The 27,104-nt window shown below is 40.0% G+C and overlaps 1 protein-coding gene across 1 annotated transcript; it reads right to left on the bottom strand.

The window, feature by feature from the left end:
• Positions 1-903: 903 nt before the first annotated feature.
• On the bottom strand, positions 904-27,104 carry LSG1 (large 60S subunit nuclear export GTPase 1; the record flags this gene model as incomplete). The annotated part of the gene is made up of 14 exons (XM_084231421.1): positions 904-1,083; positions 3,269-3,442; positions 4,742-4,821; positions 7,182-7,296; positions 9,323-9,508; positions 9,620-9,721; positions 11,671-12,087; positions 15,581-15,754; positions 17,443-17,503; positions 20,886-20,972; positions 21,429-21,515; positions 21,670-21,790; positions 26,405-26,531; positions 27,006-27,104. 14 exons carry the CDS (start codon positions 27,102-27,104, stop codon positions 904-906), a joined length of 2,010 nt encoding a protein of 669 aa, XP_084087547.1.

Genomic DNA, 27,104 nt, shown 5'->3' with positions numbered 1-27,104 from the left:
TGGGGGAGTCTGTCAATCTTCTAATTTACTTGGCAAAACTGTGTGTGGCATTTTTATGGAGAAAGGGTCTTTAACTTAAGATTTCCAAAAACAGCTATGACACCAACCAAAATAAGGATGAGATAAGGTAATAATGAGGCTCAGAGAAAAAAAGGAGACAAAAATAAACTGAGCGGCTAAAGCAGCCATAGAGCACGATAAAGACCATAGAAGGTAAACTGCCCTACTCTCAGCCTTGCTGGTCGTTAAATACTAAGGACATCAGGGATCCCGATGGCTAAAAGAAAAACTAGCTGACTGCCGCTTTTCTCACTCTCTGGGTCTCTATAAATGAGTGAGCTACAGAAAAACATAGCTTCACTCTGCAGTAGTGGCTCACACTGACAGTGATTTTCGAAGGTTATGATCTTCAGACTATATAAATAGCTCTCTGCCATATTGTGTTGTGTTGAGTGTTTGTAAATTGAGAATTACTAGCCTAAATAATGTATTCAAAAGAATCCATCTAAAATCCCAGCCATCTCTTAGTAAACCAAAACTGTTTCAAGAACGTGGACTGTCCAAATGGCAGTGGATCTATACAAACCAACAAAACATGTATTAGTGGCAATTTAATTTTAATGTTTTCAAAGAATTCCCAACTTACAAATTAGTATGCATTTGTGTGTGTTTACACAAATGAAGAGACATTATTCATTCTCCTCTAGGAGCAGGTTTCTGGGGCTCTGAAGCATCCACATTGGTCAGAGTTGGTGCTCCAAGGGGTGCCTCGGTCTTGATGCTGATGGCTGGCTGTGGCTGTGTGCCACGAGGGCAGGGCCCATTCTACAGCACCACCAGCAACAAGAAGCTTCTTTCTTTTCCAGATGCACAATGCAGGTGCCATTTCTGCTGCAGCCTAATTCATGTATCCAGGTGCTTATAGAGTCTACGGCTCTTCTCCTTTTTATTTCTGTTGCCGTGTTTTTTCCATGGCTTCCCAGTCCTGCTTTCAGAGTCTACAGTGGGTGCCGACACCAGGCCACTGCCAGGCTTGTAGCCCATCACGGCCTGGACTCCTTTGGTCAAAGCTCTCACATTTTCCTAGGAAATAAAAATTTGAAATCTCAGCAGTCTCCTTTAGAGATTCTTCACAGTATTATGGAGAACACCAAGATAAAAGAAATAAATCACGTGATGTATTCCCATCTTTTTAAATGGTCCTTTCTCTTTTTCCTGTTCCTTAAACTATACAATTCTCAGCATTCTGTCTTTGATTAATTCTTTTTCCCCTTCAATTCTGTTTAATCCCATAACTTCAAATGCCATCTATAACTAGACTCAGCATAGCAGCTATTTCTGGAAATCTCTATCTTGACATCAAAACTCAATCTGTCTCAACCCAAATTTAGTTAGAAACTGACTCTTCATTTTTTATTTTGGTTAATGGTATAAGAATCTGCCCAGCTGGCAAGATAGCACACACTCTCTCTCTTTGGCTTCCTCATCTGCCACATATAATTAGTGACTAAGTTCTGTTGGTTTTAGTCTCTAGACCTTTGCTCACCCATTCCCCTCCCTCCTCTCCATCCCAACTGCTTGAACTCAGGTGTCCAGGACCTTCCATTGGACCACTGAAGGGCTGACTCTGCTAATCCAAAGTCCACATTTCTACCAGAGTTCTTGAGCCATGTCTGTATTCCTGTGCTCACAAATCTTTGAGGGCATCCTATAGCCTGGAGAATCAAATACAGATTTTCACACATGGCACACAGTTCACCTACAACACAGGCACCTTACTGATAAGACCCACACTCCCTTATCTTTCTTTGTTCATACCATACCTTCCAAAGGGCACATTTTTATTTGTCCCTCAAAATCTAGCTCAAATATCATTTCTGTAGCTTTTACTCACCAATCACTCAACTCTACTCCCAGTCTCAAGAAAAATTGCTCCCCAATATAGGTTCACAAAGTCCTTGACTGATACCTCTATCCTAGGTCTAACATGTCATTTTTTAGCTTGCCTATCTCCCCTTTGCTAGAATGGGACTCTTGCCAAAATTAAGAATAGTGTCTCATTCATTCTGATGTTCCAGGTCCTTGCATAGCATGTGGGACATAGAAAGTGCTCAAAAAAACTATTGCAAACCTGTGTCCTGTATGATAGCAGTAGGTCTACAAAAAAACCTATGCTCTTTCTGCATACTGGTAAATTTTATTCTAAATATTGGCACAGACTTAGAAAAACTCAAATGAAGAGCCACAACAATCTAAGTTCTATCCTAGCTTTACCATCTAAAACACATACCTTGGATTAAGTCACTTAGCTTCCTTGAGCCTCAATGTCCTCAGTGATAAAATGGGATAATATACACTTGGCCTGAATCAAAATCTATAATGAATTTAGAGGCTGAAACTGCCATGGTGCATTATAAAGAATGTGAGTGTAAAAGTAAACTGCCCTACTCTTACCCTCGATAATTATTAAGTACTAGGGATATGACTTAAACTGCCCTTTGACATACAGGAAAGTTGTCAGGAGAGGAAATCCTAAGACACTTCATTACAAGGACAATTTTTTTTTTCTTTCCTTCATATTGGGAAAAAATACTGGCAAGGATGTGGAGAAATTAGAACCCTTCATGCATTGCTGCTGGGAAACGTAAAATGGCACCAACACTGGCAGTATCTCAAATGTTAAACGTGGAGCTACCATATGACCCAGCAACTCTACTCCACTCCCAAGTATATTCTTAAGAGGACTGAAAATATACTGCCACAGAAAAATCAGCACATGAACTTTCTTTGATAGCCACAAAGCACAACAACCCAAACATCCCATCAACTTATAAAATAGAAAAATAACATGTGATATAGCCATACAATGAAATGTTCAGTAATAAAAAGGAATAAAACAATGATACCACACATGAACCTGATGACAGGGTGCTAAGTTAAAGAAGCCAGTCACAAAAGACCACATAATCTATGTATAATTCCATTTATATGCAATACCCAGACTAGGCACATCTATATATAAAACGAATTAGGGGCTGGCAGTGTCTGGTGGAGAGGAGGATGGGGAGCGACTGCTAATGGGAACAGGGTGTCCTTCTGGAGTGATTAAATGTTCTAAAATTACTGGTGATGGTTACACAACTCTGAATACACTACAATGAATTGTACTTTTAAAAGGATGAATTTTATGGTATGAGAGTAATAGTTCAGTAAAATTGTTGTATAAAATGTCTTGGATCAAAAGTTAAAAAGAAACTTGAAAACTTACCTGATGAAAAAAAGTTTTGTCAACTACATTTTCAATTTGTTTCACTTTTTTATTTCCACCTGGTTGTATTTTTAGTTCATCACATTTCAATTTATTCTCTAGGAGTCGTTGGTGTTGATGCTGAAAGGTTACAGGATCTCTTCCAGGGGGAGGATGACAGTACAGTAGTTTACCCTATAGCGCGACAATATGAATAAGAACAGTGTATCACAAGAGTCACCTGTGTCATCCTTGGGGAAAAAAAAAGTCCTCAGAGGGGACATCTCCAACCAGTGGGAGCTTTTTGCATTTTGATAAACTCATTGAGTTGAATTTTGGTCAACTACAACTGAAAAGTCTTACTACACTGAGGATGATGGATGGAGTATTCTAGAGGTCTCTATCTCTTCCAAGAGCCTTCCAAACTAGAAATGAAAGCTCTTTCTTCTTGGTGCTTTTTACTTTGCATTTCTAAGGTATTTGTCACTATGCTTACATGATTACACTTAAGCTAAATAATTTTCAAAATAAAAACCAGGACACAAGTGGACTGTACTAATAGGGATATCACAGTAGTTCTAATTGTTCTCTGGGTGCAAATTTCCCTCTTTCCACCATAAACACCGCTGAAACTGATTATTTTAACTCATCTTTGCATCCTCCAGTTTATAAATGGTAAGTGAATACATACTTTATCCATTCGAATATTAACTACTTTCTTTTTGAACTGAAGGCAAGAAATTACAACAGCCCACTTTTATTTTTATATTCCAAGAGCTCCACAGATGTGTTACTGAGAGGGGGACAAAAGCCAAACACAACCAGTTATTACTAGGATCCTATGTTTGTTTGTTGAAAGAATTAAGCTTAATACATAAAAATTGCCAGGTACTGAATTTAGTGTTGTGTATGTACACATTATCTCCACACACATACGCTGTTCTATTTATTTTCCATAATAATCTCATAGAAGTTACTATTACTTTCTATTTTAGTGACAAAACTTAGCAAGTCTTTATCTGTAATACATAAGAATAACATCATAGACTTGTGTTTTAAATGAGATAATACAAACAAAACATTTAGAACTATTTCTAGCAGTGTTAGCTTTGAAAAAATGTTAGTAGTTATTATTGTTGTTGCTAGGTAATATAAGGAAGTAGAGATATAAAGGTATACAGCACAAGGAAAACTGCAATAGCTGTAACAGAAACAAGCAAAGGAATCCAGGCAAGGGAAAAACAGGAGGCATACATTTATCACTCTCTCTGGTAACAGGTATTTAGAGATCTTCACCTCTGCTTTTACATTATGTTGTCAGTCATTTCTATGATTTATATGATGCTAACTTCCCTGGATCAAGAATATAACTAGTTGTACACAATCTCAAAGAGAAAATTTCTCCTTTATAACTTAGCAGGCTGCCAAGATCTAAGAACATATTGCACGGAGAAAGCCCTGCTAATTCAAGAACAAGAAGTAGCGCTCACTTACAGTGACGTAGTCCTTCAGGATATAGCGCGCAGATCGAGGCTGGTCTGGCTGCCCATGCGCTGTCATGAATCCTCGCATACCTGTGAGAAGAATTTAACAAAACTTCTTTTTAATACACTAACTAGGCATCCTCATTCTCATCGTCTACCAAAAAAAATCACTTACCATTACAGAAAATATTTTGGTTAACATTATAAGGACAATTGTAATCCAGCAAAAGACTATTATTGTTGTATCTAATATCCTAATAATCACTGAGCACCATGCTGTGATAGTCACATTCACTTTCTCTAGTTATTTCTTTCATCTCTTGATTTAAACATTTATTTACGGAATGCTATGCCATCTATATTATTAGCAGAGCCAAGCAAGAGAGTGAGTTTCTTATTTAATGATACTGTTATACTTTTTCCAGTTTCCCAAGCATACAACAAAGATCCTTTTAACACTAGCTCATGGAGAAGGCAGCAGCAGAAAATGGTGTTTAAAAGGATGTGGGCTCTGGCGAAAAGGCTGGGTTCAAAAGTCTGCTCTCTCATATACTATCTGTGAGGTAATGTTTTCAGTTTATTTTATTTTTTTTTTAAAGATTTATTTATTTATTCATATAAGCAATGGGTACAGTCAGAAGCGTGGGAGGGCGAGAGAATTCACCAGAGCCAGAGCGGGGAGCAGAGCAGGCAGAATGAGGAAGTACACTGCTGAGGAGAGCAGCGGGCGGCAGGAGAGGGCTGCGCACCATGTGGGACCCTCGCCCGGCGGCCGGGGATCGAACCCGGGCTCCAGAGGCTGCGGGCAGCTTCGCAACCCAGTGCTCAACCGCTGTGCCACCGGGGAGGCCCGATGTTTTCAGTTTAAAAGAAAACAGTTAGGATCCTAGTTTACATCATACACAAAAATATATTTAAGCAGATCACAAATCTAAAGGTCAAATAAAAAAAGATATTACAGGAAATAAGTTAATCCTTTTGGGATAGGGAAGGCTTTCAGGCTGTCCCAAGAAAAATGCCAAATCCAGTAAATTTAAAAAAAGGGGGGGGGGGAAGGGGGCGGAAAAAAGTCTTAAAATGTTTAACCTCTCCAGGGCTAAAGAAATTATACACACATATTGGGAACAATATTTGTGGCACATGTAACACAGGGCTACTACAAGTCATCAAGACAAAAGTGATGCACAGAAAAGGCTGATTCCCAGAACTATAGTCAACAAACAAATGCTCGATTTCATTAGTATTTAAAGAAATACAAAAGAAACAAGTTACTCAGCATTGTCTTGGCAACAAACAGTTCCTCCAGACCAGCTTTAAAGTTTGTTTGAAAGCGAATAAAATCACAATTGACTGGAGATACAAAAAACAAAGTGGAATTGAGGTGAATTAATGGAAGTGGAGGAATTGTGGACTCATTTTAATATCATACAAGGTTGGCAAGGATGTTTTGTGTCCTTATCTCTACCAGGCTCTATTGCCACAATATGAGGGTTTTCCCATCCGATGCTCCCCTCACAACACTCGCCTATTCTGATAACCACATTCATTTCCTTCCAACATCTCTTTTCTTCCCTGTTTGAGAAGACTCCAGAAAAAGCCAACAGACTTAGGCTAGAACCTCTGTGTCTGCAAGCAGGTATCATCAAAGCAGCAACTGTCCTAAGGGCTTCCAAAGCTTGTGCTAGCTGCTAAGGTCCCATAAGCTCTCTGGAGTGCTCACACTGCCCATATCTGGCCTCCAATGAGGGGTGGGGGGTGAAGAGGGCCAAGACCAGGAGAACATGAGAAGACAAGTTTCTCTCCAGAGACTGATTTCTATGATGAAGGTTAGGAATGGGCAGATCTGAGGCGGAGACAAGGGGTACAAATAACAATCTTCTCTAACTCTAAGAAACACTTTACATACATAAAATACCACTCTAGTAGTAGTCCACTTTCCCCCCTTACTGTTGAACCCTGAAATCACCACCAAATCACTTATCTAGAGGCCACATTGTGAGGTCAGGCCAACAGAGACAACAAAAACACCAACTCTGAAAGAGGACATGACAAATACCAAGGAAAAATTCCGAATTTGTATCTTTGCAGGGATAATTTTCTCATTAACTTTTTTTAAAAAGATTTATTTATTTATTTGTTTGTTTGTTTATACGTACAAGCACTGGGTACAGTCAGAAGCGCAGGAGGGTGAGAGAATTCACCAGAGCCAGAGCAGGGAACAGAGCAGGCAGAAGGACCGAAGCACACTGCTGAGGGGAGCAGCGGGCGGCAGGAGAGGTCTGCGCGCCATGTGGGACCCTCCTCTTGTGGCCGGGGAGCAGCCAGGGATCGAACCGGCACCGCAGAGGCTGCGGGCAGCTTCGCAACTCAGCACTCAACCGCTGCGCCACCGGGGAGGCCCCATTAACTGTTATTTTTTTGTTTATGTTTTAAAATAAATCACAACTCACATCCATAAGCTGTCAACAGTTCTTCTGATGTTGGAGGTCGATGGGGATCGTCATCCTCTCTAGGTTTTATGATATTAATGCCATAGGTAGCTTCTAAAACATGTCTTGGAATATTCTGGCAAACATAAGCTAGTCAAGGAATTCATTCCCTTAAGCTGAGCCTGTGTTCCCATGACATCTGACACAAGAACATGAGAATTAGCTCATCTATGACAAAACCTTCTCTCCTCTCAGAAATACAAGTATTCATTAAATTTTTTTTTCTCTTTTAAACAAAATCCTAGGTACCAATGAACACTTACAAATGAATCCTTTTAATATTAAAATATTATCTTTGAAATAGGTCTTACAGATGATACATTCAGCCTTGAAAAGCAAGCTTCTAAACAAACTTCAGGAAGTCAGAGGTGAAACTCAATCTTTATTTCTAATCCATATAGCCATGCAAGGAGGGATCATTTTTCCCTCCCTTGTCTAATCACCCACAGATATTTCTTAAGCCACCTATACATTCTACCTTGTACCACTTTTTCATGGTCATGTCCTGTGTCCCCCACAGACTGAATCGAGAAAGGGCAGGATCCAAGTCTTGTTTCATGTTTATATTCCACAGAACTCAATCCAAGTGAACGCATAATGCACATCTAATTATTAATTTATAGGTAAATTAAAACACACAAATGTATAACACCCATGTCTCCAACTATCAAGAATAGTAATATATCACCTATTAAAAACTGTACTAAAAAATTCAAACCTTTCTAACATTACACCAGCTCCTCCATGCTGCCCCCGGGGATAGTTCCTAGGGTACCCTCAGTAGACTCTGCATACTTTTACATACATAGGCATCTATTAATACAAAGCATTGGTCTGGGAGATGAAAATATTTTCAAAAATCGTGTCATCCTGTATATATGTTGTTTTGAGGTTTACCGAGATTGCTATAGGTGGATTCAATAACTCTTTCTAATATTGGGTAGTTTATATTAGCACTATAATCATATTTATTTCACCTGATAAACAAATTTTTACTCATTATTTCTTATGGGAAGAGAAAATAAATAGGGGTAAACTAAAAGCTGTGGCCTTAAGTGTAGTCTTTAAGGATTTTTGCCAATGATGCAGGGCTTGGAATTCTACCCTCCATATAAATCAGTGTGCCAATTTCATGGAGTTTTCCTGGCTTCTGCCTGTACCCCCTAAAGAGTTAACAGACTAACTTGTTAGTTAAGTAGTTTAAAATTCTAGTCTGGGGCCTCCCTGGTGGCGCAAGGGGTTAAGCACCGCACTATGAAGCAATCCACAGCCTCTTCAGCATGAGTTCGATCCTCGGACAACCAGGGAGCAACACACATGGTGCAGCAGACCTCTCCTGTTGTGCCTGCTGCTCCCCTCAGCAATGTATTTCAGTCAGCCTGCCTGTTCTGTTCCCCACACTGTCTCTGGTGAATCCTCTCACCCCCTGCATCTCTGACAAGTGCCCCAGCTCTTGTATGCATAAATAAATAAATCGTTAAAAAAAAAAAAATCCTAGTCTGAACAGTTCTTAACAGATCACTGAATACCTTATCATGGCAGTCCTAGAGGTTTCACATAAGTTGACTCAGTACGAAGCTAAAAGGCATAATTCCTCCCCGGCTATTTATTTACGGGTTGTTAGGTCAATTATTTAACTTCTCTCTGCCTCAGTTTCCCCAAGTTTGAGGAAATGAGAACAGTAGTAACTACTTCAAGGGTTGTTTTAGGAATCAGATATTACAGGGTAAGTATTTAGCAAAGTACACAGCATGTGTCCAGTAAATAAAGCTAACAATTAAATTCTCACAATCAACTGTGAAGGAGCTATTATTGACCCTGTTTTATAGAAAAAGAAAGTCTCTAGGTTAATTAAGTCACTCAAAGAGCCAAATGAGTGTCAGGAAGCAAACAGGTTAACACCTGGAGGTTGAGATCTACACTAGGGCTATTCTACTGTACCAGACTACACTGCTGCACTCAGGACAGAAGTCCTGATGCCATCTCGTGTAAACCTGGGCAGATCACTAGCATGAGACTTTAATATTCTCAGTAAATCAGACTTTAACATATTAAATGCAAGGCAAAGTCTAAAACAAAACAAAACAAAACAAAAGCCCTACTATACACATAAAACCCAGAATCTTTGTAAGCAGAAAGGATATTAATGATATAGGTGGTACATGATCTCTCATCTGGTCAATTGGGAGGATTCCATTGCAAGTCATCTCTGCCTTGGTAGAGACAAAGGAAGGCATCACAAGGCCAGGGCAGTCACATAAGCAGAGGCCAGGTTCCACATAGAGAGTCTGAAAGACAAGCAAGAGATTTATGGAGGGCACACCGGAGCAAAGAAGTTCATAAAATACACAGAGGAACTGGCTGAGAACAGGACACAGAGGCCAGGGCTGTAGAAATACCTGAAAATGCTTGGTGTGACCAGGTGTGGCAGATACAGATACTTTCTTGTTGCCCATGATAGTGTTGATTGTTGAACTCTTACCAACATTTGGGTAGCCCACCTAGAAAAGACCCAGAAGTTAACAGTCAAACACTACAGCTATCAAAGAGCCAAAGATATTCCATAAATAGTGTTAACACTTGCATAAGTGTCTGGTTGCTTCAGAAAATTATATGAAATAGATGCTGTTTGCTATGAGACATTTCCTCCCCCTGTGGTGTAGGTGTATTTATTCAGACTCATCTCCGGTGATGAAAGTCAAGCCAAGCACATTTTCTTTTCACAGGTTTTGCTGTAACAGTAGATGCAACCGTAAACCTCACCCCCTACTGCCCCGTCTACAGGCATTTCACTGTTTCCACTGACTCTCCCACACTATGGGTCAAGCTGAGTATCACAAATATTTTAATTATCACAACAAAGTTATTTTTAATTTTACTAGCATTAGCAAGTTTCTGTCTTGCTGGCTAAAAATTTAAAATGGCACAATAATTTGATGTGGGTTATCAAGCTACTAAAATTTTTCAATTACTGTTGGGTTCATGGTGAGCCAATAACCACTCTCTCTTCTGTCCCTGCTCCCCTATTATCAATAAATCTGAAATTTCATGTTGCCTTAGAGCAGCATATAAAGGAACAGAAGATGTTCTCAAATAAAATGATAAGCAAACTTTTAGCTCATGCCATGCCACCCTTGTTCCATGCCTTTCCTCAAGCTTCCCCCATCCCATGCCTCCAAATTCAGTTTCCTCATTAGGTGGTTCTAAGAATCCTCTATCAATATGACTGGAAAACAGTAAATACCTTTCCCTATGAATATAAAATTTCAAACTTTCCATTGCTGTTACAAGCCTCACAATGGACTTTCACCATTCCATATTTTAAAAAAAAGATTTATATAAGAACCGGGGTACAGGCCAGATGTACGGGAGGGTGAGAGGATTCACCAGAAACAGAATGGGGAACAGAACAGGCAGAATGACCGAAATACACTGCTGAGGGGAGCAGCAGGCCCAACAGGAGAGGTCTGCCATGCCATGTGGGACTCTCACCGGCTGGCTGGGATTGAACCAGCACTGCAGAGGCTGCAGACAGCTTCTCAGCGTTGCACTCAACCACCTGCGCCACCAGGGAGACCACCCCATTCCAGTTTTAATTCTTCCATTCTTCAAACTTCAGCCATCTCCATCACTTGCCATTCCATGAAAACACTTTACCATTCTTAGGGCTTTATTTAAACACTTACCTTATTTGTCTAGAATGCTCTTCCCTCGTCACTTGTTGAAAACCTCACTTACAGTCACATGTCAATGGTGTTTTAATTAAGCACCACATTACAAGGTTTCAACAGCTCTACAATGTGCCTATGTGTGTAACAGGCTATGCCATAATTGAATAATTATACTCCAGGTTTGAATAACTATACTCCATGATGTCTTCACAATAATGAAATCATCTAACAACAGATTTCTCAGAAGGCATCCCCATTGTTGAATGACACATGACTGTACTTCAAAGTGTAACTTCTTACATAAATTCCAGATAACTGCTCATTACTTTTCAACACTCTCCTAATGATTCATGTGTGTATCTTGATCACATGGCATATTACCACTGGTTTAAATACAGTTGGGGAGGAGAGGACCATAGATGCTGCCATCCCCTCCACCCCAGGTTACCCCACTATGTACTACTATGGGGTGCTGAAGTCGTTCCTCTCATAACACTCCTGGCACTTGGATAGCAAGCTCTCTGAGGTGGGGGGCTGTTCCTGTTTTGTCTACTATACTGTTAGGACCTACACCAAAAGTCTTGAGAAAATTCACTCTTTTGAGTTGTACTTTGCCTGTCACACTGCCTATTTCCAGGATACCAAGTGGCAACAAGAGGCAATTGTGTTCCCTATGATGCCAGAAATCTGAGTGGTCTCTGGGGTCTCAGCATCGGTACCAATGGATGGGAAATAAAGATCCTGAAGTGCTGACAATTTCAGGACATATTTCATCTTACCAGTCCAACAGTAAGTTGCCCATCTCTTGCCTTCTTCCCAGTGTGTAGCTCCTTAAAAATCTCCAGTAATTCTTGCTTTGATACCAGGTGGCTAAAATTGTGCATCTGTCTCTTCTGTGGGATTTCCCTACTCTGACCCTCAGAGGCCACAGTACACTTTTCTGCACAGTCCTGGCCAGAGGTCTCTTCTTCAGGGTTGCTGTCCTCTTCTGAACATGTCTGCCAATCTTCTTCCTCCTCCTCCTGGCAGTCCTCATATTCACTATCGTCCTCATCTCTAGTGCCAACTTCTGTCAATGAGACAGAATCCTCGCCTTGGAGATGTTCAGAGTCACTGTGTAGGATTTCAGCCTCACTGCAACTGGAATCTTCTAACTCAATTGTGTTGGGTTCTCCAGCATCTCCATTTACTTGATCCTGATGAAGTAACAGAAACCACAAACATTCAGAAGATTATAATGGTACTTGTCCCTCTAGAGAATAAAGAGTTGGTTATCTAGTATGATCAGAGAAAAAGACAAGTTATAAAGGAGACTGGAAAAGGTGAATACAGAGAGGAGACAAAGTAAGCCTTTCAGTGCAAAGACCCAACCAATCAATCAACTGTGGAGCCTCTGGGGATCGAAGGAGCGGTGGACCTTTACTTTACATATTTTTGTGTTATTTGAACTTTGTACAAATAACGCCTCTTAAGAATGTGAGTATTTACCTCTTACATTGCTGGTGGAGATGCAAACTGGTCCTGCCACTATGGAAACCTGTGTGGAGGTTTCCTCAAAACACTAAAAATGTTTTGAGGTTTCCTCAAAACACGAAATGATTCCATTCCTAGGAATCTACCCAAAGGACAGAAAAACACTAATTCAAAAGTAAACCTGCACTCCAGTGTTCATCACAGCACTATTTACAAAAGCCAACCTATATGCCCCCAAATGATGCATGGATCAAGAAGATGTGGTGTAGGGCCTCCCCAGTGGTGCAGTAGTTGAGCGCTGGGTTGCGAAGCTGCCCGCAGCCTCTGCAGCACTGGTTTGATCCCTGGCCTCCGGGCGAGGGTCCCACATGGCGCGCAGACCTCTCCTGCCGCCCCGCTGCTCCCCTCGGCAGTGTACTTCTTCAGTCTGCCTGCTCTGCTCTCCCTTCTGGCTCTGGTGAATTCTCTTACCCTCCCGTGCTTCTATAAATAAATAAATCTTAAAAAAAAAAAAAAAAGATGTGGTATATCTACACAATGGAATACTACTCAGTGATCAAAAAAGGATAAACTCATGCCATTTGTGGGAAAATGGATGGAGCTGGAAGGGATTATGCTAAGCAAAATAAATCTGAAGGAAAAAGAAAAATATCAGATGGTTTCACTAACAGGAAAATCAAACAAAGGGTCAGGAAACAGACAAACCTTGCAAGCTGAATACAGACTGGAAGAATACTGGAGGGGAGAAGGGATCAAAACACGGGAGGGAAGAGCACAAAGGACTATAGAGATGGCTCATGGGTGTTTTGGTGGTGGGAGAACTATAGGACTACACTGGAGGGGAGAAAATCACATACTGTACAAAAATAATGATATAAGAAATAAATATGGAAAAAAAAAGTGAGGGTTTAAGAATGCCTGTGTCAAAGTGAACTCTTGGGCGATATATTATTTAGCACAGGGCCACAGAATAAAATTAAGCATTTCTCATTAACAATAAAACACTGAACATTCTCTTCGCTCCACAAAGAAGGGTAAATTTCAGCTGCATTCTACAGGTCCATTTCTCAAGAGTGGTTTCCATGTTTAAGGAAACTGCTATTCTTTTGTAATGGCCTTTAATAAAACAAAGCATGGTCGAATACAGATCCCTCAGTGTGAAACACAGAGGTATCGAAACTCAACTCATGTGGAAATTATGCACCAATTAAAGCTCTCCTTTGGAAAGAGAAAGGTAAAAATCATTTATTATTCATACGTGTACTAATTCTTCCAAATGCCTAGTGATAAAAATTGAAATAAGGCAATTTATAGTACCATTAATTCTTATTAACAAGGGTAAAAAGGTTTGATTGATTAATTAATTTTTGTGGGACCCTCGCCGGTGGCCGGGGATCGAACTGGCACTGCAGAGGCTGCGGGCAGCCTCGCAACCCAGCACTCAACCTCTGCACCACCAGGGGAAGCCCCCAAAGGTTTGGATTTAGAAGTGATGCAAACTTTGAATCATTTTCTAGTATTGGAATGAGTAGCATCATGGAAGAGGACACAATGAATGCAGCGAAACAGTATCCTAAATTTTAGGAAAGCAGTGATATAAACAAAAGGCAAGGGAAAACAGGTATGATTTTATGATTATGGCTAGCAACTAAAAAGAAACATGTCTTATACTAGAACCATAGAATTGGAAGCAATTTCTGTGCTAAATAAGCAATGACTGTAAAGTCAGTATGTCTTCACTGAGTTCTTTTGAATCATTTTAAAATATGAAAGAGGCAGAAAACAAAAGTGAACTGAAATAGATGTATTAGAAAAGTTAAGATTAGCAGCAGTTTAGGCTTGGGGAAAGTGATAAGACAACAAAAGGAATCTGGAGTAGTTATATTAAAAATAAAAAGGGAAATCCTTTGGGAACATTTACAGAGGGACAAGAGAAAACTGGGCTAACTCAACTCTAAAATGTCCTGTTTTGTAAAAATTGTAGCGGAAGAACTTAACTTCTGATAGGAGAGAAAACATTGAATATTAATAAGTCCAGATTAGACACTTAGGTGATGAAGATGTGGTGTCACAATGGTAGCTGGTTTGGGAAATCATGGCAAACAGCAGAGACTTGGGAAGACTTGGGAGGAGTAAATGGTACCTATTTTTTAAATAGGAAGAAAGAATATTTTTTACATAGCACACACTACTAATCCAGAGGCTGATCTGGAAACACCTGTACAAGTTGGTTGGTGAGTCCTATAAAGAAGAATGTCCTCAAACAGGAGGCAACAAGGGTTCCAGGAGAACAGATCACAGGAACATGGCAATATCCTTTGGTTAACAAGTCAGGGAACACAGAAGGAGCAACTAATCCCTTTTCTGGGGTTGGTGCATCTGGGCTAAATGATACAGTAATGAATCTTAATTCAAAAACTTCTGCAAGATATCAACTTCCAGGGAAAACTAGAAACAAAAGAAAGAATGGTTGAGAGGACAAAGCATGAAGCCAGAGTGTCTGATAAACACTTATACTTATTTATCGAGAAGGTTAAATGAATAAAATGTATAAAATACTTAGAATTTTCTAAGTATTTTCTAAGTATTTCTAAGGGCAGTATTTTCTATGGGCTAGTTTTTTATGAAAAACTGTAAAACCGATAATTATTATTGCTCTGCCCTTGCAAATATATCTGTACTCTTCACATGGAAATGCCCGCAACATAGAGCTTTCTATGTCCACAAAATGCAGACACTAAGATTCTATTATTATTTTCTTTGGTAGTTATTTTTTATTAGAAAATAAATCCCAAACTTTCTACAAAATTTGGTTAAAAGAGCCAGAAAATAATATGGTGTATCTCAGGGTGACTTCATTTCTTTGTTTTCAAGGTCAAAAGAGTCTGAGGAGTTACCACATTCTCAGTTGTATCTGACTTCTTTTTGTTCCGACTCCTTTTCAAAGCAATTGCAGGTCATTATGAAGTTTCCTATACAACTTCCTAACAACTTCACAAAATTGAAAAATTATAGCTAATTAGTAGTGTGTAGCACTAGACACTGGGTATGGCAGACTATGTGGCAACTGAAGAAAACAACTTTGTGCCTCAATTTAAAAAACCAATCAAATTTCCACATGTTTCCAATGAGAAAAAAACAAAACCACACAGCACATTAATCAGAAACCAAAATCCTCCCCGCTGAAGCCCAACCTGAAATAGTCCCTGGGGTTACCTGAGGGTCAACCAGTTGATTGGCTTCAGCCAAAGCTGACCAGAAAATAACTTTTACATTTTCTTTTTCAAAGTATGTGGCCCAGGCACTTCGCTGCTCAGTGGTCAACAAGTCTGCCTTATTTATCAGAATGACGTTCTTCTTGTCATCATCTATTTCTTTCACATAACATTCCTAGGCAAGACAAAGATGTTTAGAAAGGACTTCAAATGACTAAAAGTTTTTACTGCACACAGTTTTATTTTTTTATTTTTTATTTTTTTTAAAAGATTTATTTATACAAGCACTGGGTACAGTCAGAAGCACAGGAGGGTGAGAGAATTCACCAGAGCCAGAGCAGGGAACAGAGCAGGCAGAAGGACCGAAGTACACTGCTGAGGGGAGCAGCGGGCGGCAGGAGAGGTCTGAGCACCATGTGGGAGCCTCCTCCCGTGGCTGGGGAGCAGCCGGGGATCGAACCGGTGCTGCAGAGGCTGCGGGCAGCTTTGCAACCCAGCGCTCAACTGCTGCGTCACTGGGGAGGCCCTGCACACAGTTTTAAATAATTCCTAATTTAATGATTTTTAGTTACAGCAACTTTACTAATTTCTTTCATTAAGCTTTAAAAAGAAGTTAGGTCACATGTATTTGGAAATAACATAAGAAACTAGAAAGGGTAACAGATGCTTTCTTGGCCTACTGTGTATAACTATTTTTCTTTAAACAATGTCATTCCTCTCTTTAATAAAACGGAATTGGTTGTTTTAAATGAACTTAAAGAGGGCCTCCCTGGTGGCGCAAGGGGTTAAGCAACGCACTATGAAGCAATCCGCAGCCTCTGCAGCACAAATTCGATCCCCGGCCGGCCAGAGAGAAACCCACATGGCGCAGCAGACCTCTCCCGTCTCGCCTGCTGCTCCCCTCAGCAGTGTATTTCAGTCAGTCTGCCTTTTCTGTTCCACACACTGTCTCTGGTGAATCCTTTTACCCCCCACGTCTCTGGCCTGTACCTCACCTCTTGTATGCATAAATAAATAAATCTTTGGAAAAAAAATAAATGAACTTAAAGAACTGCACAATTAGATTTGTCAGCCAGCAGGAAATATTTTTCAGTCAAGTGATGACAGCCAGTAACAATCTCAAATTTTAATGTAAGAAATATTTTTGAAGTCTAAAAGAAAACAAGACTCAACAAGTGAAATTAATTTCCAAGTACAGTTCTTCACAAGAAATATACCAGAGAGGTATAAAAGCTAACTTCTTAAGTGTTTCACCATTAAGATTTTTGCTATTCATCAGAAAACGTAATTTACACTATTACTAGTATGGTCCTCAAACAAAAATAGGAATACTTCACCTGTGTACAGTATTTTATTAATTCAAAGTCTGTTTTAACATCATTATGTGATTTTTCACTCCTTAACTATTATTCCCCATGGTGTTTAACAAACTTAGTTCACTTGTAAAATACCACAGGGAGTAATAACTTCAGGTGTGAAAAGAGAGCACATAATGAGATGGATAAGTGCAAAGTTACTGGGAACATGCTAAAGGCAGTAAAATACTATTTCAACTGGTGCCTCTTAAAAAATGAGAAATGCTGGCAAATGTCTAACAAAGCAGCTTCTAAACTCAAACACAGTAAGTTCATGTAGGTGTCCTGTGCCTTCCAGCACATGCAAACAACTGTTTGAAAAGAGAAAAACATCTGTGTAAACAGTGGCATTATGCAAGCTGTTGACCTCTGGAGGTAAGGAGGCCTAATCAAACAAAACTAGAGTAGAGGACAGAAAGCTCACCCAGAGCAACTACTATCCATCATACTGTCCTCCCACTGCTGCTCCAAGGACTTTCAGTCTGAAATCTTGTCACAGGGTACTCACCAAATCCTCACATCTAAACAGGAGCGGGTTGCGTGCATCGACTATCTGGACCACGATATCACTGAAAAACAAAAGAGAGACACTCCAATCACTTCCTTTTCTAAAATGAAAGGACACACTGACCAAATAATAGTAGCAAAGCTTTCCAAATATTAAAAACCTGACAGATTTAACTTTTTTTAAAGATTTATTTATTTATTTATTTATACAAGCACTGGGTACAGTCAGAAGAGCGGGAGGGTGAGAGAATTCACCAGAGCCAGAGCGGGGAACAGAACAGGCAGACTGACGAAATACATAGCTGAGGGGAGCAGCGGGCGCAGCAGGAGAAGTCTGCGTGCCATGTGGGACCCTCGCCGACGGCCGCGGATCGAATCGGCGCTGCAGAGGGTGCGGGCAGCTTTGCGGCCCAGCACTCAACCGCTGCACCACCAGGGGAGGCCCGACAGATTTAACTTTTTAAGGTACAGTTATCCTGGGCTTATTTATGAGAGAGCTGAAGCTCAGTCACATAACATCTCTAAGGTTACCAGCTACTAAATGATGGAGCCAGAATGGGAGCAGCTGGGACCAGAGGCCATGCTCATGATCCTAACATTCCACTGCTCTAATATGGTCTAGAGAGGCTCATCTTATGTTTCACTGCTAAAACTTCAACTGTATCTTCCAGTAAACTTTCCAGTGAGCTAAAAGAGTATTTCACATCCTTTATCCAAGTTGAGGTGTACCATATATTCAGTACCTAATCCACAGTTGTGTGAAGGCCTGAAAAGAAAACTAATATATTACTTGCATGCAGCTGCTACTATCAAGTCTATGGTATTTAAACCCAGAGGTAACAAGAAAGCAAACCTCTATCACCACTTCCAAGAATGCGTTTAAATAGCCAAAAAAAAAAAGCAAAATATCAACTTAAGTTGTTATACTTGAGCTGAAATGATGAGTCTGACTTCTTCCATTACATCTAAAATATAGCAAGAAGAAAACTCTGTAGCTGAGTGCAAGTCCCTCAAATCCCATAAAAGTAGCAGGGGCTACAGCAGTCCAACACTGCAAGTATTTCATTTCTCTGAGAGGCTCCTCACTTCCTTCAATCTCTGTTGCAAGGAAAAAAGCTTCAAAGGCCAGCTGCAGTTGCCACTGAGAGGAAATGAGCTGCATACGTACCACCAGCTCACAGAAGCCTCCCAAAATCCCACATCTGGTTAGCCTTTTCTGAGGTAACTCTCACATAAGCACACCAAACACTGGGAAATGTATTAAGTCAAGGTGACTCGCTAGGGCAGGGCTTTAACAATCAAAGTGAATTCTCTTTCAGAATAGTTAATTTCCAGCATAATTTTATAACACAAAGGAACACACAAACTTGCCAAATTAGATGAGTATTTTTTAAGTTCTCTAATCGAGTCCCAGTATTCCCTTCTTTAAGTGTAAATTCTATTGCTTTCAAACTGTGAAGATTTAACAGTAAGTTCAAGAATGACTGCAAAAATGGGCAAAGCCTAATGAACTAAAAAAAAAAAAAAAAAAAAAAAAAAAGGTCCATGAACATCATGTCTACCTACCAAAGATGGAGAAAGAATAGTCAGCTTGGAAACACGAATAAGGAAAGACAAATTGAAGAGTTTGCTTTATGTGAATTAGGATGCAGAACAAAGTGCCAAGTATGTACCAGGAAGGGTTTAGGCAATACAATGGAAGTGCCTTATCTCATTGGAATACAGTGTTCTGCCCTCTGTGGCGCAGCAGTTTCCTGCATTTCAATGACATGTTATACATCAAATCTTTTCTAATAACTGCTCTTGGAATTACAGAGGCAGATGGCTTAGCTAGCCTGTTACCAAACAGGAGACATCTGCTGTAGAAGACACATTAATAAATACTTCCTGTTAAAAGACTTGGCTGCAGTCACTTTATTGATAATATTTCTATGCAGCACAAATCTACTTCCATGTGATATATACTACATTCCTTGAGTTAAAAACACGGTCATAGTAATAAAAGGAAAAAAACACATCATAAAAATAACAGAGCAAATATTGTATTCCAATAGAAACTGGAAGTTTCAAAGTACAGGTTCACTCATGGGAAATTAGAGGCTTATTCAGGGGCATTTGAAAGCTTGTAATAGGCCTTTCTAGAAAATTAAATATGAATGAATACTTATGGTTACCTGTTCCCACTAAAACCTACAAAAATGACAAGACTGAAATTCATTAGGACAAAGGGAAAGAATAGCAGTTGTCCACAGAAGTCCTCAGGAAAATAACATCGAGTCCTTCCAAGCCCCATTCAGGCCTAACTGAAGCATAGGGGGCTGCAGGGAGCCTGGGAATCAGCAGCAAGCTTCTGCTTATTCAGGCTTAGAGGTCTGCCTTACTTTAATAGCCCTCTTTCCACTCCGGAGGGAGCAGGATGGTAGAGTGGAGGCATGTAAGGGAATTTAAAAATTCACCCATTTGAAAACACACAATTCGGTGGCTTTTATTTTCTGCACAAAGTTGCATCACCTTGTCAATACCTAACCCCAGAACATTCTCATCACCTTAAAAAGAAATGTAAGTGATTTTTACAAGTTAAATCTAAATCCTGTAACATACTATATGTGCTAAGACTCTTTTCTGAGAATCCCAGTTAAAGTATGCTGTTTCCTAATATTCTTACTGGGTATGAAAAAACAACTCTGAAGCATTCTTGTTAAAAAGCATAATTTCAAATGTGAGGTTCACCTATAGTCCTTGAAAATAATTCACACTCTGAGGAAATCGAAAAGCTCTTAACTATATCAAGGAGGTGAGAATAGTGAGGGTTAAATCATCAATACCTAACAATGAAAACACTTAACATGAAAAAAACCAGAAAAATCCCCCAATTTATCAAAATCTTTCTGTTCTTTATAGAGACCAATTAAACCATCTCTTGGTTTCCCCCAATCCTTGCCAACTGCTCCTTCCTCCATTCACTGCCTTTCTGTTTGTCTGTAACCTTGTAGGAATCTTATCGACTTTGAATTTTACCTAGTCCCAAGTGACCCAAACACAAGGATGTGCACCCCTGCTTCATGGTGCTTTGCTTGGCCTCCCCTATAACACGTTTGCTCTTTGTAGGCAGAAGCCACCTTTTCTCACATCTGCATTTCCCATGTTAACAGGAGGAATTAATACACATCTGCTGAAATAGCTGTAGGGGCTTCAGAACTCAAAGAAAATGTTCACCATTCTCATACACTTACTAGTGTGCTCATTTAATAACAAAAAAAGTATAATTTGAAAGAAAAAAAAGTATCATTCTTTTTGTTTTTATAGTAATTCTCAATAGCCCCTTGATAACTTAATCCCTGCATGACCTGACCTGTTCTCCATACCTCTACTTACCTATTAACACACAAGTTTGATAAAACATGACAATGTCTTCATCAGACAACAAAGAAAATAACTACTTACCTTCTCTCAATCACCCTCCAGAGCTGGCGCCAAAAGTCCAAATTTCTTTCAAAGGGAGTCAATATCAGCTTTTGATCCTCTTCTAGTCTTGCATTAAAAAATAAATTCATTGCATTAAAAAATAAATACACAAACATTAACTGTCAGATTCTTTTTATGTACTTTTTGCTAGGTCAATATGAAAATCAAATTTTATACTTAGGCTATTTAGCCCTGGAAGCTTATCACACAGTCACATTTCTTCTACACATCTCAGCCTGAAGAATGCTCAGGAGAACAGAGATCAACTCCAGGGTGACTAACGGCTTAGGAAGGAAAGGAAACAGAAAAGGCCAGATTTGGAGGAAAGTAACCAACTCACCACCTTTGTGCAAGGATGTATACAAACCAATGTGTGCACACCAATTTGCCCATCAGAAGCAGAAGAAACCAATTTCCCTTTTAAAAGAATCAAGCCTTCAAAATGCAAATAGCAGTGAAAGCAAACCAAAGAACTCCTGAACTAAAATTTCAAGGCTAATCTTCGTATCGTGTAACACTCACCGGACAAGTTGGCGCCTCCATTTTAGGAAGTTATCTTTTTCTGCCTGTTTGAGTTCTTCTGGGCTAGTAGTTCTGTCCCATTTTGGTCTGAGAAGATAACAGAGGGGTGGAAATTCCACGTAAGTTACCAAAATAAAACAGGAGATCTGGATTTAATAATGGCAACTGAGAAAAGCAAGCAGTAAAAAAGTGAATACCAACTTAAAAAGTCCTATATCTGTTCTGTATCTGTTCAACTCACCTCCTTGGTATACACAAGAACTGTCTATTTTCTTCATGCAGCTTCTTAATCCTCTGGCTCTCCTCAAAAGATGGAAGTCCAGTTCTGGCCTCAGGAAGCACAAACTTAATATTAAGCTTCTCTGTTGATAGAAAAGAAAAGCACCATCATTTAAGTGACAATATAATGAATGTTTTTCATTACTTGGAAAACCAGAAATATGAGCACCTATAGTATAATTTAAGCTTTCTTGATTTAGCTGCCTCTAGCTTTAAATAAATTACAATTTCCGAATTAAGTTTTCTACCAAAAAAAAAAGAAAGAAATGAAAGGATTTTTATTAATGCTTTCAAAGGCAATCATTTTTTCAAGCACTGATTTTATAAAACTCCACATGCTGAATGCACTTCATGGAGACATAAACAGCAAGAAGGGACTGTAAAGATTTGGTACAACCCCTCTCTCACTGAACATATGGAGAATAACTGAAGGTTAATGGGAGCGGGTGGGAAAGCAAAGATGCAGCACAATCATTCCAGAAAGAACTGGTGAAGTGCTACATTCCTTCATAATACATAAGATATTCATGAACACCCCAAGTTAATGCTGAACAAGAATTCAAACACATAAGGAAAAATTCTGTCTATTTATAAATTAGATCTCTGCTCCAAGGTTCTACCTTGAGTTGCTCCACGACTCTTCATTCATGACACACAGACACTCAGATTCTGTGGACAGAGATTCCCATGAGGTAAGCACCTGAGTAGTCACATAAGCTTTGTACCATAATGCCAAGGGTAAGGTTCCATTCAAAGATGACAAGATATCTTCAGCAACATCCTTCTTGACCTTGAAGCAAAGACTGTTGCTGCTACCTTCATCAGACTACCAATACCTTCTAAGACCTTGGTCAACAGAGGCCAGTAACCTTGAGTGGAGTCTTACACCATCCTCATTCATGTCATCCTCAACCAACAGTAAAAACACACATCCCTCTAACTGCTTACTTGACAATCCTTTAAAATTAATTCCCCTTTCCAAAGGTGATCTCCCACCCAGTGTTTCCACTTTGCTTTGTTCAAACTCTGTAAAGTCCTCAAGCCGTGCTTCTTCCCTCTTCTCCCAGTCCATCAATCCTCCAGCTTATAACTTCACTTCTTTCCCTATTTGGCTAAAGCCACATGGTACATCCATGCAACCACTCTCTAATAGAACACGAAACTCCTCACCCCACTCTACCCACACTCAAATCTCTGATTTTAGATAAAGCCAACTATCCATTCTCTTTCTCATTTCAGTAGCAACACGATGAGTGCTGCTGCAAGTAATCACACAATAATGCCCATTTTTGTCACTGAGCTGTTTTTACTACAAGCACTTATAACACCAAGGGGTGGGTTCTCCCCCAAGAAAGAATTCTCTAACTGTGCACATATCAACTGGGTGCCCCATAATTCAATTCTATTAGTGTCAGATTCCACAGGTTTAAGGTCTCAGTCCCACAAGACTACCCCACTTAAGATATCAAATCTCTTTGGTATAGAGTCCTAATTAGGAAGATATGGTTGATAAATCATTTGGCCACTGGTAATTAACTCAATCTCTAGCACCTCTCTCCTGGGGGTAAGGGCGAAGAAGGTCCGGAAAGTTTCAACTCTAATTACAGCATTGGTTCCTGGGAGCCCACTAATCATCATTAACATCAACTCAGGTGTGGTTGAAAGGGGCTTGTTATGAAAAACAAAAGATACTCCACTTGCTACTCAAGAAATTACAAAGTTTTAAAAAAAGTTTTGAGTCACTGAAACAACTAGGGATGAAGGCCCAAAACATATTTTTCTCACTGATAAAGTTAACGTGTACATTAGAACCCATAAAAGTGAAGCAGGGCCCCCATAATAAATCTAAATCCAAGTATAAATAATAAATAAATAAATAAATAAATAAATAAATCTAAATCGCACCAGTAATACTCTGACTAAATCTAAGTCAGTCTGTACTTATGGGGAAACATCCGTTAAGGAGACCTAAGACCAACTACAGCTCCTCAACTCACTTTAGCTAGTTGATCTTACCTTAAAAATAGGACTGGTTAGGGCCTCCCTGGTGGCACAAGGGGTTAGGACATACCCACATGGCGCAGCAGACCTCTCCTGACTCGTCCACTGTGTCCCTCAGCAGTGTATTTCAGTCAATCTGCCTGTTCTGCTCCCTACTCTGTCTCTGGTGAATCCTCTCATCCGCCACACCTCTGGCCTGTATCCCAGTTTTGTATGCATAAATAAATCTTTAAAAAAAAAAAAAAAAAAGGACTGGTTAGCCTTCTAAAAAAAAGGCCAGCTTCCTAGCCAATCATGCCATTTCCATATTGCCTCTTTTTTTTTTTAAAAGATTTATTTATTTATTTATACAAGCACTGGGTACAGTCAGAAGCGCCGGAGGGTGACAGAATTTACCAGAGTCAGAGTGGAGAGCAGAGCAAGCAGACTGACGAAGTACACTGCTGAGGGGAGCAGCATGCGGCAGGAGAGATCTGTGCGCCATGTGGGACCATCACCCGGTGGCCGGGGATCTAACCGGTGCTGCTGAGGCTGTGGGCAGCTTTGCAACACAGCGCTCAACCGCTGCGCCACCGGGGAGGCCCCATATTGCCTCTTCTAATACTACAAAACTCTACCTTGCCCGGAGACCCTCAGGAACAGTGCTCCACTGCTTGTAAGGCACTGGACCCCCTAATCTATGGATTGCTTCCCCATGAATAAAGGACACCTGAATATAATGTCACCTGACATTATATCACAATACCATATACTTTATATCACCATAACTTTCCCTTATTTGCTGAAAAGGAGTATTACTGGTGCGATCTTTTAAAAGTAAAGATTTCTTTGTGAACTCTCAGCACTTTTCATTATTTTTGCACTTCTACCTAATGTAGTGGTTCTTCTTTGTTAGGCCAGAGACCCATGAGAACCTACTTAAAAATCAGACCATCACCCCATCCAAAACGCACATATGCGCACACACAAATAATTTTGCAATCTGAGGGGTTCAGACAGCTGAAAAGAATATTCTCTACGCTAAGAATCCCCATTCCTGTGAGTCCCAGCAGAAAACAGCTATCTGAAGGTCATAAAGAATTGAAATAGAATCCTATCACCTATTAAAGGAAAAGAGGGGGGGGCCTCCCTGTGGCACAGGGGTTAAAGTCTTAGTGATATCAAGCTATCACCAGCCACTGTGGCATGAATTCGATCCCCCACCAGGGAGCTAACCCACATGGTGCAGCAGACCTCTCCTGTCTCATCCACTGCTCTCCTCAGCAGTATATTTCAATAGATGCGCCTGTTCTGCTCCCCACTGTCTCTGGTGAATCCTCTCACTCCCTACACCTCTGGTCTACACCCCAGTTCTTGTATGCATAAATAAATAAAAATAAATCTTAAAAAAAAAAAGGAAAAGAGAACATATGGAATAAGTTTCAATGAGGAATTTTTATGGATTTTTGAAAGATTTATTGTAGGCATGATTGATGAAATTATTGACCAGTAGTGACTAGCTCAATCTCTAGCCCCTCTCCTTTCCTGAGAGGTGGGGCTGAAAGTTCGAACCCCTAACCCCTTAATTATATTTGTCTTTCTGGAGACCAGTCCCCATCCTGAAGCCAACCAACAACCATCTCATTAGCATACAAAAAGGCACTCTAATTACTCCAGAGATGTCAAAGGTGTGTTTGAAATCCTTTTGTCAGGAACCTGGATGAAGACTCTCTCTCTTTCTTCTCTCTCTCTCTCTCTGTATTGTGTGTATACTCAGAAACATGTTTTCTTATTTTATCACAGTATCACATTGTCACTACGAATATACGGAATCACCATCAGCTAAGTCCTAATGACTTTCCAAAGAAAAGAAAGTCCTTCTATATTCTTGGTTTATTTCTTCCATTCCCTGCTTTGTTGAGCTTACTTCTTTACCCATTCCCTTTCAGAGGATGTTATCCTTTACCATAACAGGAGAAAAATTAAAGCTATTCAATATGCACCCTGACAATTTCTCATGGACACATTCCTGCAAGTACACGTGCAACTTCAGTTTCCTCCTATTAGTCTCAGAGGAAGCTGTACTTTTGTTTGTACAAGCTAATCCAACTCTACTTTTTGATCCCATTCTATTACCATTTCCTTCCTGATGGAAATTTTGTTCCATTTCCTCATTAATCTCTATTTTTTATGTTTTTAAAATTAACTTTTAATTACACAACACACGAACTCTTTTTGTAAAAAAATCAATAATACAGTAAGGCAAACATTCCTTTTGACCAGTGCCCAAGGTGCTGCCCACGCCTGCAATTCCAGTTCCCTCTCTGGACACTATCAATTAACCTTTCAAGTCTTTTCTAACATACACATACATACATGGATTAATTAGATTACATCTTTAATGCAAAGAGTGCCATGCACGCTATTCTGCAACTTGGTCTTTTCATCTGGTAATAAGTCTTAGAGATCCTTTATAATGGTATACAGAAATGTACCTCATTATTTTTAATTTTAAAACTAGAACTTTCTGTACTTCACAACTGAATTCAACTGGACCTTCCCACACTGTAGTTGAGATATCTGCACTCAGGTTAAAGAGAGCTCATTTGTGAGTTTAGTAGGACCCCCAAAACACATCTAAATAGACACATCTGTATCTAGTCAGTAAAGATGAAAATGTGACCGCTCTCATATGCACTTAGCAAAAAACAACTTACCAGCTACAAACTCTGTTCCTGCAAGTTCAGCAGTTGCAAGGAAGTCATCAAGGGAGCTCTGTTCAGTCACTGACTGAAGATTAAGACGACCCCAATCATAGCCATCATTAAGTTCACTGGTGTGCAACTAGGAATAAAACACAGAATAATACAGTTGCTCGCTTCTGCTCTTGCCATCCAAACAAACTCTAAACTCTCAAGGAACTAGCCTATGACAGGAACCTGTCGCTCTTGGGCGGGGGTTCAATTTTTTGAACAAAATGATACCCCTCAAAAAGGCAGTTTTTATGTCTTTCCCGATGAGAAACACCCAAACGCTTCCACGGAGAAAACGTCAAAAGCCAAATTATTTTAGCATTCAGACCCTTCGGGTCTCCCTCCAGTCTCATTATCGCACTATCCCTACTGTGAAGCGTCTGCCCTTGTGCCCCTGCCTTGCTAGGAGGATCTGCGAATCAATCGTTCAGAAACTTACACTCGTCCTCCGCGGCCGGCTTAGGTATTCCTCAGGAAATATCTCCGTGACCTTTGACCTCGTCTCCCAGCTTCCCGGCCCTCATAACTAGACAGAAAGGCTGAGAAAGATAAAAAGAAGTCTTACCCAGGAGTCGGTGTGGCGGTGACTACGGCTCCGCTGAGTCTGCTGGCGCAGAAGAGCCCGGCCGAGGGAGACCGTACCCGGAGCTCTCTTTCGGCCCAT

The sequence above is a fragment of the Talpa europaea genome, assembly GCF_964194135.1.
Source record: "Talpa europaea genome assembly, chromosome: 4".
In the NCBI taxonomy this organism is placed as follows: domain Eukaryota; kingdom Metazoa; phylum Chordata; class Mammalia; order Eulipotyphla; family Talpidae; genus Talpa; species Talpa europaea.
The sequence above is the reverse complement of the archived record's forward strand: the minus strand, read 5'-3'. Positions and strand labels throughout refer to the sequence as shown.